The 18411-nt window shown below is 36.2% G+C and overlaps 1 protein-coding gene across 20 annotated transcripts in view; it reads right to left on the bottom strand.

The window, feature by feature from the left end:
• PMS1 (PMS1 homolog 1, mismatch repair system component) overlaps positions 1 to 18411 on the bottom strand; it is a 96902-nt gene that overhangs the window by 22220 nt on the left and 56271 nt on the right. For all 20 annotated transcript variants that reach the window (XM_070580430.1, XM_070580421.1, XM_070580433.1 and 17 more), the window contains 2 exons: positions 7795 to 7911; positions 446 to 568 (listed from right to left, as the gene is read on the bottom strand). In XM_070580430.1, coding sequence (XP_070436531.1) covers positions 446 to 568; positions 7795 to 7911 — 240 coding nt within the window. The remainder of the gene's footprint in view (positions 1 to 445; positions 569 to 7794; positions 7912 to 18411) is intronic.

Here is an 18411-nt window from a genome sequence, read left to right as displayed (position 1 = left end):
TATTACAAAAAGCTGTACCTGAATAGTAATACTTATTTAGAGGCCCGGAACCTTTATGAAGCACAAGTATTCATTAAGATGTATAAATATCCAGTGCAACTGTCTTCATGGTTAAAAGATCATAGTATCATAGATGTTTGAAAGTCCAAGGTTCAACCCAAACTCTGTTACTTCCTGCCTATGTGCTCTAAGAAAGTCAGTAACATTTCAGTTTTTACACTATAAATAAGGATAACAACTCATCACAGAGTTTTTGTGAAAAGTCAGAGACATCATATGTAAGGTACCTAGCACAATGCTTAATAAATGTTATTGCATCTCTTTTTCTCCTTTTCCAAATCATTTTAGAGCAAATTCTTGGAAACAGTCCTTGTAACAAGTTAACGAATGACAGAGCTAGTTTTTATTTCTGATCCAAGTGATACCTTTTTCTAAAACACATTACCTTTAATATGTCTTTTTGGTGTACTGGTCGATTGTTGATAAAGATGAAACTCCTTTCTGGGGTTGAAAGACTTGTGAAAGAGTGGTCCGCACCATGCTTTGGAAGAAATCCACTTAGATAAATCTATAATTGTAATAAATAATTATAGAATTGATATGCAATGTCAACAATAAATGTGGTTCCACGGGTCTGGCTATATACAGTACATTAATAGGTACAGAAAAATAAACAAGTGGATTTTTCATTTTAAGATATAAAGAGCCATTTATTTCCTGATGACTACTCTTTTGAGCACTGACCTTAAATAAAATACTGAAGCATGTTAAATTGGTGTTCGCTGCCTCTCTCTTTTTGCAACTCTATTTTAAGGAAAAATTGGCATTCATAAACTTCATGAATGGGCATATACCTTACCATTATAGGACACACAGCATAAATACTGCTCTCTCTGTGCTCAACCCTATCTTAGAACTTTTAAAAATTTCTTTCTTCCTATTTGTGACTTTCCTCCAGCTGTTTGTCCTTTACTTTTTAGGCACCTTTTCCTACAAAGAAGTAGCTGTTTCTGTCTTTATTCTGAGTATGCTATGAAGTCAATGTGACTGGGTTTTCATTTCTGAGTTAAAAAAATCTCTTTTACTCTTTGACACTAATAGCAGCGTTGTACTTTATCTTCATTTTGTCTAGAGAACTTTTCTACAGACAAACCAATGATTTTTATGCTATCTTTCTCTATTTTACAAATGCATGAAGAGGAGGGAAAAAACAAAGGATCCTAGGGAAAAAAAAACAGAGAGAAGAGAGAGATTGAGGGGAACAGAAGGCTGGGAAATGCTCCTACTTCGACCTTTAAAGATAATATAGAGAACTGTTAAGAATACAGAATAGAGACAGACTGGCATGATTTAGATCCTAGCTCCACTACTAGCTATGTGATCTTGGTCAAGTTATTTAAAATAAAGGCCTACAATCTCTTAGCTAAAACAACTGGAACCAGATGTGTTATAAACCTGTTAAGAAACACTGATAAAATTTCAGCTTAGGTTTAGAAAAGTGAGAGAGTCAGTGGGGGTGCTATTTTTAGTTAAGCAGAAACCATGAGGCTCCTTATCAACAAAGCCTGTAGGCTGCCACCTATGTCTATGGCTATCTCTACCCTCGAAAATAAGTGTTTAAGGAGATGCATTACCAGTTTTAGAACGCTAAGTGCATTATTGTCACAGTGCCAAATTGTGCCAATTTTAAAAAAATAAATAAAGCTGGATAATCCATTACAAAATGATACTACTTAATTAACTGTAAAACTTCACAGCATTTATAAATGGTTGTATAATTTACCAGGTAACATGAGACCCCTCTTAAAGCACCTGCTGAGCATCAGGGAGAACCTGTTTAGTCTCTGAAAGACTTATTGGGCTTGTGAATTAAAAAAGGAAAAAAATCTGCCCCAAATAGGTAAGAATGAAGAATAAAATGAAGAAAAAATTGGTAATATTGGTAGTCTTTTCCTTTCACACCATTTTGGTTGGCCACTGAACAATTACTATTACTTCCAAACAGTGAGCTTTAAAAATGTCTTGAGATAACCTTAAGAACGAACTATAGGGGCTGGCCCGGTGGTGCAGCGGTTAAGTGCGCACGTTCTGCTTCGGCAGCCCACGGTTCTCAGGTTCAGATCACAGGTACAGGCAGCCCACGGTTCTCAGGTTCAGATCACAGGTGCAGGCATGGCACTGCTTGGCAAGGCATGCTGTGGCAGGTGTCCCACATATAAAGTGGAGGAAGATGGGCATGGATGCTAGCTCAGGGCCAGTCTTCCTCAGCAAAAAGAGGAGGATTGGCAGCAGTTAGCTCAGGGCTAATCTTCCTCAAAAAAAAAAAGAACAAACTATTATTTGTTATATGGAAAAGTAAAATCAAACAGCAAAGTCTTATAAAATGCTATAAAAAGTTAACATCAGGCTCGTTTATGGACAAAAAATGTAAGAGACCGAATCAGTGCAACAAAATAAAAAAATTAGACTTTAAAAGGAGTACCCTAGTATTCCTCAACCTCAACAGCAAAACAAAAATCAAAGAAAAAATATAAACAAATACTAGCCCTCTTTTTGCTTTTCAATCATGGACTTCCCTCTCTCCTTCCCTACATCTTCAACCTCCTTTAATCTGACTTCTACATCAATGACCAACTCCAATGGGCACTCAGTCCTTCTTTTATTTGACTCTCTGCGGACCCTGACACCAATGCCAATCTCTCCTTTGGGAAGCATGAACCTGTTTCAGCCTTCTCTTTTGGTCTTTCTGCTTCCTCTCTGATACTTCCTCTTTAGTTTGATTTGCTGATATCTCTCCCTTTGCTTAACCCCTATAAATGAGGATGATTCCCTTGAGTTTCATCATCAGGCCCTTTTTTCTTGCTCTATACCCTTTGAGTAATTTCATTCACATCTATACACATACACCAGTGATGCTACTTCTTTCACCCCCAAATGCTTACTTTCTTCAACTCACTGTCACAAAAATCTCAAGCTCACCACATTCAAAACTTGATACTTCATCCCACTTCTAGCCTGCTATCCAATAGGCTCTGTATTCCTTTATCACGATAAAGAGCTGTGTCACCTACCCAAATCTGTCAAACCTATCTCCTCTTCTACCCTGATTCTGTTGAAGTAACTCTGACTGGTGTCTCCTAACACTAGTGTTTCTCCTCTTTCAGTAAACTTCTAGAATACCATGGAGTTATGTTTCTAAAGTAATAATTTAAGTAATTCTGTTCAGGATAGTGGAATAAGTCATGCAGAAACTCTATTCTCCCCCACCCCAACCGCAAATACATTGCAGTGATAGATAAAATCAGTTTTTACAAAAATTTTGAAAGACCTAACCATTTAAAATAAGACAAACAGAAAGATGTTATGGATGCAAAACCTAACAGGGAGTGATGGCTGAAGTCAAAAGCTCTATGTGCTCTAGGATCATAAACCAGCTGTGTCAGTTGGAAATTAAATGCTGGTATGGAAATAGGGATAGAAAACACCTCATACTAGGCAGGGGATTGAAATCAGTCTTTCCACTGGACATGAGTGACTGAGACAGCCCCCTCCTCCAAATGCTTAAAAATACTGTGACCACTGGGCTGGCCCCGTGGCCGAGTGGTTAAGTTCGCGCGCTCCGCTGCAGGCGGCCCAGTGTTTCGTTGGTTCGAGTCCTGGGCGCGGACATGGCACTGCTCATGAAACCACGCTGGGGCGGCGTCCCACGTGCCACAACTGGAAGGACCCACAACGAAAAATATACAACTATGTACTGGGGGGCTTTGGGGAGAAAAAGGAAAAAATACAATCTTTAAAAAAAAAAAAAAAAATACTGTGACCACTGCTTGGAGCTGCTTGCAAGGATCACAAGAAAGAGCACAGACAACTCCAAACCAAGAATAAGACTAAGCCAAGTCAGCTAGGAAAAAGGGTCTCTAAAACCTTGGCAGACTATATATATATAAAAAATACATATAACATTAATATATATAAATATATATAACATAACACATATATAAATATATAAAAATATATATTTATGTATTTATAATACAAATATATCTAAATATATAGATATATATTTATATATATAAATTTAAAATATATATGTATACATAACTAATATAACGCCTGGTTCTGAACTGGGACTGGGAGCAGAATGATATCTGCTGAACCATGGGGAGGGAAGCGAACGTAGGGAAGAAAAAAGTAAAACAAGAACAGTAAATCTGTATTCAAGGTGATTCTGCAAATTAAAATTTCAAAGCATATTAAATACCACAGAATGAGAGAATATTCTCTCAGGAAAGTAGAAATTATAGACTAATATAAGAAAGACTTTGAAATTAGTATATGTACCATGTTTTTAAAAGAGTAAATAAAAATAACATCCATTGGAAAAAAACCCTCAAAGATAAAGAAATCAAAACTAGTAGCTATAAATCAAGTTTAGAAGAGAAGAATAGGAAAATGAATCTTGGACATAAAATAATATAGCTTGGGAATAAAAATCTGGCAGTACTGAGGAATTCACCCAGAATGTGGCATGGAGTAAAGCAGAGAGAAAAATATCAAAGAAAAGACAGATGTCAAAAATAAATAAATAAATAAATAAACAAACTTGAGGAGCTCCATCAAGACAACAAATTAACACTGGGAAACTCCTAAGAAATGCCACCACAGCAGTGATGCAGCTGAGACCACCATCCATAAATAGGAGATTCTTCCCATATGCAGGCCCTGTAGATAAAAAACGGACCCTGAACATTAATGGAAAGAGATATATAAAGATTCTCTACACCCAAGGTTCCCAATGGCCTATGCATCTGCCATCCCAGTCCAGCGAAGGGGCTTTAGTGGCCAAGTTTCACAACTTGAAGGTAAGTAAAAGGGATAGAAAACGGGTGAGAAGGGACAACCACTGGCAGTTGGCAAACAACTTAAGATTGCTTTGGGCCAGGAATGAGAAGGGGTCAAAGAAACTCTGATACAGGCCACCTCTCCTTACAAGCCCAGAAAGCATGGAATGGTGATGGGTAGCTGATGGCAACATAAGTACAAGAGCAATTTAGAAACACAGTGCATGAACAGAAGAGGGGATTTAATTAGACAATCACTCTCACTAGAGAGACGCTCAACAATTTATCATTCTGATAGCCCACAGAACTGGAACCACTCAGCAACACGTGCTTCCCAAAGTCCCCCATTCCTCCACTCAAGAATAACCACATGAAGGTGCAGCAAAAGTTTTGGTATCCATGATAGATTACCAGCAGCCCTTAAGCAATTCTATCTCAAGAGAAAATAAAAAAAATCAATGGGTAAGCATAGATGTAGCAACACATATCAATACAGATCAGAGAAAAAAATTCCCAACTGTAAGACTGACTCATGTGATAGCCCCATCCACACATGGAACCATAACCAGTCTAAGGAGGCACTGAGGTGTGTCAAAACTATTAAACAACTATTAAGGGAGCTCTGAAAGACAGGACCCATGTCAGATCACAGCCATGCTCCAGGCACTACAGTTGGGCACAAAGGCTGGCCTGAATTGTTCCTCAGGCAGAAAGAACTCTTGACACATTAATTGACCACAAGCTCCCATCTAAGACTCTAATAAAATGATAACAGTTAAGAATTCAGTACTGCAAAGAGAATAGGAGGGAAACCAGTAGCAGAAAAGAGATTTCAACAAATCATGAAAAAGGAGAAGAGTAGAACAGAGAGCTGACTGACCAGTAGAACAGAAAGCCTTCAGGCTTAAAGCCAGATAAATAAGAACAACAAACAAATGGGTGGTTCTATAAAGAAACTGAATAAGGACAATCTGTCATGAACCAATTACAGTTTAATTTTGTGCCAGAAAGAGAAAAAGAAGAAGAAAAATAATGGAGGGGAGGGAAAGAGATGAAATGAATTTCCTAGGGCAGATGTTAGCTGAGGGCTAATCTTTCTTAAGCAAAAAAAAAAAAATGGAAGATTGGCAGCAGATGTTAGTTCAGGGTGAATCTTCCTCACCAAAAAACAAAACACCAGAAATTATCTAAGTTATGACAGACGGAAATACATAATCCAGCGCCGAAATAGCAATGAGTCTTCAGATTCAAAAGGTCTCACACCAAGTGTTCAGCCTAATAAATAAATAAATAATAAAAGATACACACCTAGACACATCCTTGCACAAAGATGAAGGACAGATTCTAACAACTTTCAGATAGGAAAAAACCACATCACCTAGAAGAAAAGAACTGGAATGCATTAATCTTCCTATTGGCAACAACAGATGGTCAAAGATACTCAATGTCTTCAAAATTCTGAAGAAAAATTATGTCAATCTAGAATTCTATGTCAATCAGACTATCAACAAGAGAAAATGCAAAATAAAATCATTCTCAGACACCGAAGTCTACCTCTCATGTCCACTTTCTGTGGAAGTTACTTAAAGATGTATTATCAGAAAAATGAGAATGAATACCGAGAAAGAAGGTGGCACGAAAAACAAAAAATGGTGGACAAAACCAGTAGTCCTATGAAAAGAAATTCCAGGATGAGAGTTGTGCAGAACACCTGACATGCAATCAATCTAAGTAAGAAATATGTGGGTTCTAATAACAATGATTTCAAAAAGAATGGAATGGAATGGATCACCAGTTTTAGCTAGAATAACTAAAAGAGCTGGATTTTATTGCTGACATGATGAAGAAAGTTTCTTCACTTCAAAAAAGGAAAAAAGAAAAACTTTTGGAAAGCCAGGAAAAGCAGAAAACTACGTAAGAAAGCCCATACATAAAGCAAGAAAAACATGACAAATTCTGAGCAATTGATGGGAGAACAAAAAAGGAGATTCCATTTAATTGGGACAATAGGAATATTCTCATTTGTATGACACAGAGACATAACATTGGATCCCTAGAGAGAAAATGTAATCCTAGCACAATACTTGGGTTTGCAATGAAGATTATTTATAGTCATAACAATGAGCGCTCCATATAAGTTTTCAACTTTTAGAATCAATCTTCAAATAAAAGATGGAAGACTTAAAAAATGGTTACATAAGAAAATAGGTTATATTAAGCTTGATAACATAAAAGTAAAGCTGACATGACTGAGAGAGGAAAGGGCAAGCAGAAGAAAGAGTGGGAGTGTTAATAACCTCATCCAGTATTATAAGGACTTAAGAAGTTCTGTCTGAAGCTGCTAGATCAAGAAAAGGAAGACAGAGTATTTATTTAGGATGGGAAAGGGAAAACAAAGGTAAGAGAACTCAACTCTTTTTCTTTCATCGTGTAAAATAAATAGATGATATCCTAAATTGAAAATCATTAAAAAAACTAACGTAAGCACAATACTTAAAATTTAAAACAAGAGGGGCCAGCCTGGTGGCGCAGCGGTTAAGTTGGGACATTCTGCTCCGGCAGCCCGGGGTTCACTGGTTCATATCCTGGGTGTGGACATGGCACCACTTGGCAAGCCATGCTGTGGCAGGCGTCCCACATATAAAGTAGAGGAAGATGGGCACGGGTGTAAGCTCAGGGCCAGTCTTCCTCAGTAAAAAGAGGAGGATTGGCGGCAGATGTTAGCTCAGGGCTAACCTTCCTCAAAAAAAAAAAAATCAAAACCAGGAAAGACAAAAAGGGAAGTAGGGCTGGGGAGAGAGGTTTACTATAAAAGCTCTCTATTTTCTTTTTTACCTAATACATATTTGATAAAAATGTTAAAAGAAAAACCTCTTGCCATCCCAATGCCCCAAACTAGTTTAACAGTTTCATTGGTAAATGAGACATTTTAAAGAACACTTTTGTTGCATACCTGAGATTCTTCTGAGTGGTACTGCACGGATTCCATATTGCCCATAACAGCAGTCCCCAGAACAGACATGAGAGCCATCTTATGATCTGATACTCTCGTTTTCTGCCAAATAACTGCCTAGGGACAAAATGACACACACAACTTTTAATACAATTTAGATTTACTAAACTCAAGTACTTATACCACTTATTTCTATATTTAGCATTCATCTCCAGCTCATATTTTCAGTGTCATTTGGAAAAGATGCATGGGCTATAAAGTCTGAGAGAATTCTGGTTCTGAATTTTAGTAGCTGTATGTTACAATTACAATCTATTTAACCTCCCTTAACCTTCGTTTTCTTCCCTCTTCAAGATAACTAAGAATGTGTATCTCCCAGAGTTGTTGGAAGATGAAAACATACAATGTAGGCAAACAGACAGGCCAGTGTCTGGCATAAAATAGTTTCATTAAATATTAATTCTCCTCCCTCTTCTAATCCTAAACTTCAGAGTATATATTTCAGAGCATATTTAAATTAAATTGCTACTCCAAATAAGGTATTTTATTGAGGATGGACAGCTATGCTACAAGATATCTGTAAACTCTCAAACTGGTATAAAAATCTGCGATAATGAAGGGCTGGCCCAGTGGCGCAGTGGTTAAGTTCACACATTCCGCTACGGCGGCCTGGGGTTCACCAGTATGGATCTCGGGTGTGGACCTACACATCGCTTGTCAAGTCGTGCTGTGGCAGGCGTCCCACATATAAAGTAGAGGAAGATGGGCACAGATGTTAGCTCAGGGCCAGTCTTCCTCAAAAAAAAAAAACAAAAGAAAACCTGGGATAATGTAGCTCTTTAAAATTACCTTTGTAATTTTTATTTACAGAGAACTTCGAAAAAGCTAACTCGCAGACATAGAAACTGAATAATGAGCTTCCGTTTTTTTCACTGCAAGTTTGTAGTACAGCAGTTTAAGATAATCATGGTTCAGAGAGACTAGACTACAGTTTGGTTGTGAAGTGCAACATCAGGTACTATATATCACAATTTCTTCAGTTAATAAGGTCCAATTACAGTCAAATCTCTTGAGAAACCATAAACACAGACAAAATTCATTCATTCAGCAAATATTCACTTAGCACTTCCTAAATCCTGAGGAAAAGGTGTAAAGGGCCTAGGAGGAAACATCAACATTCAAGGGGCAGGTAGAGGAAGAAGAGAGTGAACAGGAGTGGCCGCAGAGGCAGGAAGAGCCACAGGAGAGTATGGTGCACAGAACAAGGAAGTAAGCAGAAATAAGTAGTCCTATGTGCCCACTGTCCAGAGATCAAGGTAAGAACAGAGATGTGGCCACAGGATTTAGCAATCAGGAGGGTGAGCACAGTTCCAGGCAAGTCGAGTAAACAAAGTCAAATTTCAGCGATTGGATATAGTGACTTGGGGGGGAGACAGAAGAGTGACTCTAGACAGCTCTTTCAGAAAGTTTGCCTGCACAGCAAAAGCACACAGAGCAGTAACTGGAGGCAGGCATGGATCAAGGGAGGGTCTTAATACCACACACACGAACAGGAAGCAGTACGGGAAGAGGGGGTCAACAAACAAGGAGGTTTGTAGATTCAAGGGCTGGAGGTTAAGAAAGTAAAGTTCCTCTTTGTTCTTTTTTTTTTTTTTTCCTGTAATGTAGAAAGATTATTTGCTGTGAGTGAAAAGACTCTAATTTAGATATCAGATTGTGGAGAAGGTTTGAAAGAGAGAGACACTGAGACTGACTAGACCAAGGAATTCTGGCCAAATGAACTCCTTAACATGACCAGGAACCTGTGTAGGCAGGAAGAAGTACTAACAAGATTATGTATAATAAAATGAAAGCACACGGATTCATGTTGTCCTCTAAATGGAATGTTAGGGGACAGCTGTGAAGGAATGTGGTCTTCTGGACAAGGTGACAATAATCATTGACTCTGCTTGTTGATTTGTGTCATCTGTAAACCACTTTGTTTTTAGAATCTCAAAGACCAACCTGCTTGGGAAACAAGAAACAGTATAACAACTACTCAATAAGACAAATTACACAATACTTAGTGTAACAGAAAAACCTTTTACCTATTGCCAGGGTTTTACTAATACTAATCAAATAGGAGTTACAATTTATGAAGAACTTAACTAGGCACTACTATTCTAGAAATTACTGTTAATTTTCATAACCATTTCAGGCAGGTATTATCTCATTTTGCAGATGAGGAAACTTAAGCTCAAAGAGATTGATTTATCCAAAGAAACATAGATAGTAGGTCACAGAAACATGATTTATACCCCAAGCTTTCTAGCTCCAAACCCTCACTGTTTTTACTCTGCTAACACTTCTCTCCTCTCTAGTCGAAGACAGTAATAAGTTAGGCCCAATTCCAGACCCTGATTGGGAATTCTCAGAGTGTCTCTGACATGCATTTTCATGTATGATTACCCTCCATGGCCATGTGATATGCTATGTAAACTCCAATTAGCTTGAGGGTATTAATGAGTTCTCAAAACAAGATTATTTTTAATCTATTTGATTTACAGATAAATAATTTACCTTTACAAGAAGGGCAAGGGGTAAAATTCGGGTCCCCAAATCAAAGAAACCACACCAGAATAACAGAAGTCCAAAAAGATCAGGAGCTACTACTATCCCAGCATCCTAAAGTCAGAACATTTTTGAGAGTGCAGCTCTTGGTACCAATCTTAATTTTATTACGCAGATCTCCTTATACCTAAAGATTTCTAAAAATCCCATAATTGTTATCATATAAATACAGATATGCAGTAATTAGTCCCAAAGTACACAGCAAAATGAGAGAAGGAGAAAAACTATGTATTATTCTATCCTAAATTTCAACTTTTCACTATCTACTGCTTTCAAAGTGATCTGAATCAGAAAAAGGACATAGAGTACATGAAATCAAAATATAAAAATAAATTGTAAACAATTAAAAATTAAGATTTGGGTTTACTGCATATATTTCTAAACAAAGAATTAGTAACTATGTTTTAGTAACTACATTTATACTTAAAGGTCAATACACTAGACTATTTAAAATTGGCACTGCTCCAGGAAACATGGGATATAGAGTCACACAAGTATTTTTAATCCTTAATTTCATCATGTATTGTAATATATAAACACTCAGGAAAAATTAAAATTTTTGGAGAAACTCATTTTAAACTTATTCAGCCAATATTTATTGGGCATTTACTTTGTACCAGATTCTATGGTAAAAGCTGGGAATACAAAGATAAAAGGACAAGGTACCAGTTCTCAAGGAGCTAAAAATATAAAAGAAAAGCAACGTATTAAATAATTATAGTGAACCATGAAAAGTGCTATTACAAAACACAGTGGGAGCATTGCAGAAGAAACTTAAGTCTACTTCACAGAGTGGAGAGACCTGAAAGAAGGAGTTTGCCACTCACAAATCATGGGAAGGGCCTTCCTGACAGACAGAAGAGCACATGCAAAGGCATGGAAGCAGAGAGGCTATGCCTTGCTGGAGATGAAGGCGGACAGAAAGATAGAAGCAAGATCATGAACGACCTAGCATATCATGCAAAGAAATTTAAAGTTTCTCTCACATGCAATGCAGAGTCACTGGAGAAATCTAATTGGGAAAATGCCATGATCAGATACGGATGTTAGAAAGAGATTTTTGGATCTTGAGGACATTATGCTAACTGACAGAGAAAGATAAATACTGTATAATATCACTTACAGGTGGAATCTAAGGACAAACTCGTAGAAATAGAGTAAGATGGTGGTTACCAGGGGATGGTGCTTAGGGGATAGGACAGATGTTGTTTAAGGTTATAGACTTGCAACAAGTAGTAAATAAGTCCTAGAGATCTAATGCACAGTATAGAAAAACATAAACAATATTATACTAAAATCATCAAACACTTTGGTACTTTACTAATATTAACACTGTGGCTGAGAATCACCAGACTGGGTAAAGGAACCAGGCACATTGGTAAACAGGAAAGAGAACACAGGGATGGACTAAATGATATCAAATAGACTTGATGTGACCTGGTGAGTGATTGCACTTGGAGACGAAGAAAAGGAGAAGAATCAGGAACATAATTGAGTTCCTGGTACCAACAACAGTGTCAGGTACTCAGTAGGGCCCAATAAACACTAATTTGTTGAAGGAGTGAGCAAATGAATACATTTTTCTAGAGAAAAGTAATGCCAGTGGAGTTTAAAACTAGCTCTTTGTTTTTAGAGATTATGATTGCTGGTTGTCATACTACTACATAGGTTAGAAATAATGCCTCTGTCTACTACTTTAGGAAATCCAAAGCCAACTTTGCCTTCTTTTATTTTTCTAAATATAATAGTTTTATTGAGATATAATTCATACATGATACAATTCAATCATTTTAAGTGTACAATTCAATGATTTTTAGTACATTTACAGAGTTGTGCGACTATCACCATAATCTAATTTTAGAACGATTTTATTACTCCAAAAATAAAACCCTATCCCCATGAGCAGTCACTCCCCATTTCCTCTCATCTTCCCCCTAGGCAATCACTAATTCACTGTCTTTCTCCAGAAATTTGCATACTTCGGGTATTTCATATAAAAGGAATCATACATAAATAATCTTTTGTGAGTGGCCATCAATCTTAGGTGATGCCTAAGATATACATCTTGGCTGTTGATTAATGCAAAGATGCTATTTCACTGCGTGACCTGCTGAATCGCTAATATACAGAATTGCAAAAAGATCACTTAAGAAAATAGGTTCTAAAAAAGCTGTGAAACATGAGAACCATTAAATGTGATTTTTTTTTAAGTAAATACTGCTGGTAGTGCTGGAGCATTATTTCACACTAGGCAATTATTGCATCAGATCAAGGGAGCTAACTCAGGAGCATTTTCTAAACTAGTTATAGTTGGGCTAGCAATAAATGATAAAGAGGTCTGCCAACAAGTTAAATCTTCACTATTACTTAGGCAATTAAAATTCATTTTCAAAACAGGATGCATTATTAAAGAACTAAACAATAAAATGTGGTAATTAAAAATTTAAAATCTAGAAGAAACTGAATTTTTAAATACTACATTTTCTACAACAAATAGTTTTTAATTTGCTGTCCCTACCATTGCATCAATCCTATACTATTTTCTAAAATAGAGATTTTCTTTTTACTTCCTGAAATTTTTCATATATTTTGCCCTTAGGCTGAAAGCTTAACATGTGCTAAAAATACACACACATATCCCCATATGTTTTCTATCTAGGTCACACAAGTTGGAGCATCTGGATGTGCCAAGTAAGAATCTGACTCTAGTCAGTATGATGACAGTGCAAAAACACCTCAATCAAAAATATATTATTACATGCACATCACGTAATTGATTGAAGTTAGCCAAATATATCTTGCCACTGTTCCTACTTCACTGACATACCCTATTTGAAAGAAATGAAGTTTGATGACAATATTCAGTATTTAATTAGTAAACCTCAGGTGTGAAGGCAATTTGTGATAATGGGGAAAAGGAGGTCGCACACAGATGATGCACAATTAACTAAAAAATGCAATGCTAATAATAATAAGACTGCCTGAGCAAAAGTGACTCCTTTTAGAATACGAAATAAAAAGTATACATATTGGCCTAGAGTACAACTAAACTTTGTGCAACTTTATATGCACAGATGTACTAAGCAGCTCACATGTGAATTTCTTAAAAGTCAGAAGTTTTAACTACTTCCCAGGTCTTACAAGTTGATATAACTAGATCTGTATCTATTGCTAGCTACTCCTGGATAGATATTTGTACTAACTCTGGTTAAGGAAGGGCAGGAACACAAACACAATATAAGAAAAGGCAATTTTCTCCCACACTGGCAATATGACAACAATATTAGCTATAGAAGCCTATCACTAAGACATTACTAAATGTTTTCAAATCAGTATAAAACTATGGATTATTACATCACAATATCAATACTATTGTTAAAACAACATCACATTCTATTAACATAATAAGCATTAATATGATTTGATTCTTGTTAATAAGCAGCCTCAGACTTTAAAAAAGGATTCTATCTTAGTAAAATTTATTCAGCAAAATTCTGAATTTAAATCTCTTATCCTTACTTCTACTCTACTTAAATGTTTCTTACTTTATCTTATATTCATTTTTTGGAATAGAGTATGCAAAATTATTTTCCCTGAAGATTACAAAGAAATTAGTACCTGTAACTTTACCCACGGAAGGGAGGCTTATAGGAGCTAGGCAGATGAGGAAGAAAGACGAGAGTAAATTTTTCACTCTACCTTTTCATACTTTCTGGTTTTTCAAAGATTGAAAGGTATGATTTATTCAAAAAATTAAACAAAAATTAAAAAACATAAATTTAATCTTTGCATAGCTTTCAAGGGAGATTGCAGAGACTCATTCTTTGTGGTCTTTAAAACAAGAAAGATTATTTCCAGTTGCTAATCAAATCTTGTCTTATCTACAACACAAATGTTTTTCTTGTCTAGACCCTCTGCTCCATGCTCTGTGCCACAGCCTGGACTTCTTCAAATTACACAACTGCTAAACATAATTTGGACCATCCTGCAACTGCCATTAGAATTGTCTTATTTTGTTAGTCTCCTACTGAAACTCCTTATTTTGTTTCCTTCTGGCCACTTGGTAAGAAGTCCTCATTCCCATGTAAGGTACACAGATCCTTTAGAACTCAGATGCAAGCAACCTTTCTAGCCTCATCTCTTAGTTTCCTACTTCAGCTTTCTCTGACCTCCGATGACTCCTTGAGCTGGCATGTGTTTTGAATACCTCTGCTCACCTAGTCTTTCTCAAGAACCAGTTCTAAGGCCACCTCCTCTGAAAATCCTTTCTGAACCTAACCAGAGTCTAATAACTGCCTCCAGATGACCCAGACTTGTCAACAGTGTTTACAGAAAACCCTTCAGATCAGACCTTCTGGTCAACTCTTTAATCTTGGAAATTTTAGGGAATCATTACTTCCCTTCATATTCAACTTTACAGAAAAGGTTATTTGCAAATCAAGATGCTGTTGCTTTATAACAACATTTTCAGGCTTTTCTCTTTATTTTCACTTAATAGAACATCTTATCTATTAGTTTTGTTTTTCATGAGACTTCTCTAAACTTGGTTATTACTTTTCCCTAACTCATTCTAAATGAAGCTACCCCAGCCAGCTCTTCTGCAACACAACTCCATCCTCTACATAGTTCTCTAGTTCTCTTTTCAGATCAAGAGCAATAATGGATAGAAAATTCAGACAGAAGATCAATAAGGAAACAGAGGACCTGAACAACACTATAGATCAAAGAGACCTAGCAGACATATACAGAACATTCCCCCAAACAGCATCAGAATATACATTCTTCTCAAGCTCACAGAGATCTCTCTCCAGGATAGAGAATATGTTAGGTCACAGAACAACTCTTAACAAATTTAAGAAGACTGAAACATACCAAGTATTTTTTCTCACCACAATGGAATGAAATTTGAAATTAGTAGCAGAAAGAAAACTGGAAAATTCACAAAATGTGTAAGTTGAACAACACACTCTTGAACAACCATTGGGTCAAAGAAGAAACCAAAAAGGAACTTAGAAAATACCCTGAGATAAATAAAAATGAAAACACAACATACCAAAACTTACAGGATGCAGCAAAAGCAGTACTAATAGGGAGGTTCACAGTGATAAACATCTACATTAAAAAAGAAAGATATCAAATAAACAACCTAACTATATACCTAAAAGGAGCTAGAAAAAAGAACAACAAGGGCCAGCTCGGTGGCCCAGCGGTTAAGTGCACACGTTCTGCTTCGGCAGCCTGGGGTTCACCAGTTCGGATCCCAGGTGTGGACATGGCACTGCTTGGCACGCCATGCTGTGGTAGGCATCCCACATATAAAGTAGAGGAAGATGGGCACAGATGTTAGCTAACGGCCAGTATTCCTCAGCAAAAAGAGGAGGATTGGCAGCAGTTAGCTTAGGGCTAATCTTCCTCAAAAAAAAAAAAAAAGCCACAAGAGAAAAACAAGTTTTTATGTACAAGGGAACCTCCATAAGGCTATCAGCAGATTTTTCAGCGGAAACTTTGCAAGCTGTTAGAGAGCTGCATGATATATCAAAGTGCTGAAAGGAAAAAACCTTCCAACCAAGAATTTTCTACCTGGCAAGGTTATCATTCAGAATCAAAGGACAAATTAAGAGTTTTCCAGATAAGCAAAGCTAAAGGAGTTCATCACCACTAAACCAGCCCTACAAGAAATGTTAAAGGGACTTCTCTAAACTGAAAAGAAACACTACCAATTAATATGAAGGAAACATATGAAAGCAAAAAATCTCACTGAAAAAGGAAACTATATAGTAAAGGTAGTGTATAAATCACTTATAAAGCAAGTATGAAAGATAAAACCAAAACCAGCAAAATTAACTAAAATGACACTAACTAGTTAAGGGATGCATAAAATAAAAGGATGTAAAACATGACATCAAAAATATAAAACATGGAGGGGGAGAAAAAATGTAAAGTTTTGGCATGTGTTCAAATTTAAGTTGCTATCAACTTAAAGCAGACTCTTATACACATAAGTTATATATGAACTTCATGGTAACCACAAAGCAAAAACTTAAAGTAAATACATAAAAGAAAATGAGAAAGGAATCTAAACATAACACTAAAGAAAGCTATCAAACTAGAAGGGAAGACAAAAAGAGAAGAAGAAAGGAATAGAGTGAAACTACAAAACAGCCAGAAAACAATAAACAAAATGGCAATAAGTACATACCTATTAATAATTACTTCAAATGTAAATGGACTAAATTCTCCAAAGACACTGAGTGGCTGAATGGATAAAAAAAACAAGACCCATGTCTGTGCTGCCCACAAGAGACTCCCTTCAGAAGTAAGGACACACACAGACTGAAAGTGAAGGGAGGGAGAAAGACACTTTATGCAAATGGAGAAGAAAGCTGGTACAGCTATACTCATAACAGAACAAACAGACTTTAAAACAAAGACTGTAATAAAAGACAAAGAAGGGCATTACATAATGATAAAGGGGTTGATCCAGCAAGAAGACATAAGACTTATAAATATACATGTATCCAACATAAGAGCACCAAAATATATATAGCAAATATTAATGGACCTAAAGGGAGAAACTGACAGCAATACAATAACAGTAGGAGACTTTCACACCACACTTACATCAATGGATAGATCATCCAGACAGAAAATTAATAAGGAAAATAGTCCTTAAACAACACATTAGACTAGAAAGACTTAACAGTATATACAGAACATTCCATCCAACGAAACACTAATTCGAAAAGATATGTGCACTCCTATGTTCATTGCAGCATTATTTACAGTAGCCAAAATATGAAAACAAAGCTAAGTGCCCATCAATGGATGAACGGATAAAGAAATGGTATATAAATATAAATACATACATAGACACACCATAGAATACTACTCAGCCATAAAAAAGAAAGGAATCTTGCCACTTGTGACAATATAGATAGACTCGAGGGTATTATGCTAAGTGAAATACGTCAGATGAAGAAAGACAAATACTGTATGATTTCACTCATATGTGGAGTCTAAAAAAACAAAATAAGCAAGCAAGCAAAACAAAAACAAACTCATAGATACACAGAACAGACTGGTGGTTACCAGAGGGGAAGGAGGTTGAAGGCTGGGTGAAATGGCTGAAGGGGGTCAATTGTCTGGTGATGAATGCTAACTAGACTTTTCGTGGTGATCACTTTGTAATATATACAGATGTCGAATTATAATGTTGTACACCTGAGACTTACATAATGTTAGATACCAATTTTACCTCAATAAAAAAAAAAGAAACCATATGATCATCTCACAAGATGCAGAGAAAGCATTTGACAAAACTCATCATCATCTCATGATTAAAAACTCTCAACAAACAAGGAATAGAAGGAAGTAACAACACAATAAAAGCCATGTATGAAAAACTCATAGCTAACACCATACTTGATGGTGAAAAACTGAAAGCTTTTCCTCTAAGATCAGGAACAAGGCAAGGATGCCCATTTTTGCCACTTCTATTACCATAGTATGGAAAGTCCTGGCCAGTGCAATTAGACAAGAAAAAAAAAAAAAGGCATACAAATCAGAAAGGAAGAAGTAAAATTGTCACTGTTTGCAGACGACATGATCCTACATATAGGAAACCCTAAAGACTCCATAAAAAGACCTGTTAGAACTAACAAATTCAGTAAAGTTGCAAGATACAAAATCAACATACAAAAATCAATTGCAATCTATATACTAAAAATAAACTATCTGAAAAAGAATTAGAAAAACAATTCCATTTACAATAGCACCAAAACAAATAAAATACTTAGGAATAAATTTAACTAAGGAGATGAAAGACTTGTATACTGAAAACTACAAAATATTGATGAAAGAGATTAAAGATGACAAACAAATGGAAAGGCATCCTGTATTCAGAGATTTAAAGACTTAATATTTTGTTAAAATGTCCATACTACCCAAAGTAATCTGCAGATTCAATGCAATCCCCATCAAAAATCCCAATGGCATTTCTCACAGAAA

This window comes from Equus przewalskii, chromosome 17 (genome assembly GCF_037783145.1).
Source record: "Equus przewalskii isolate Varuska chromosome 17, EquPr2, whole genome shotgun sequence".
Taxonomy (NCBI): Eukaryota; Metazoa; Chordata; class Mammalia; order Perissodactyla; family Equidae; genus Equus; species Equus przewalskii.
The sequence above is the reverse complement of the archived record's forward strand: the minus strand, read 5'-3'. Positions and strand labels throughout refer to the sequence as shown.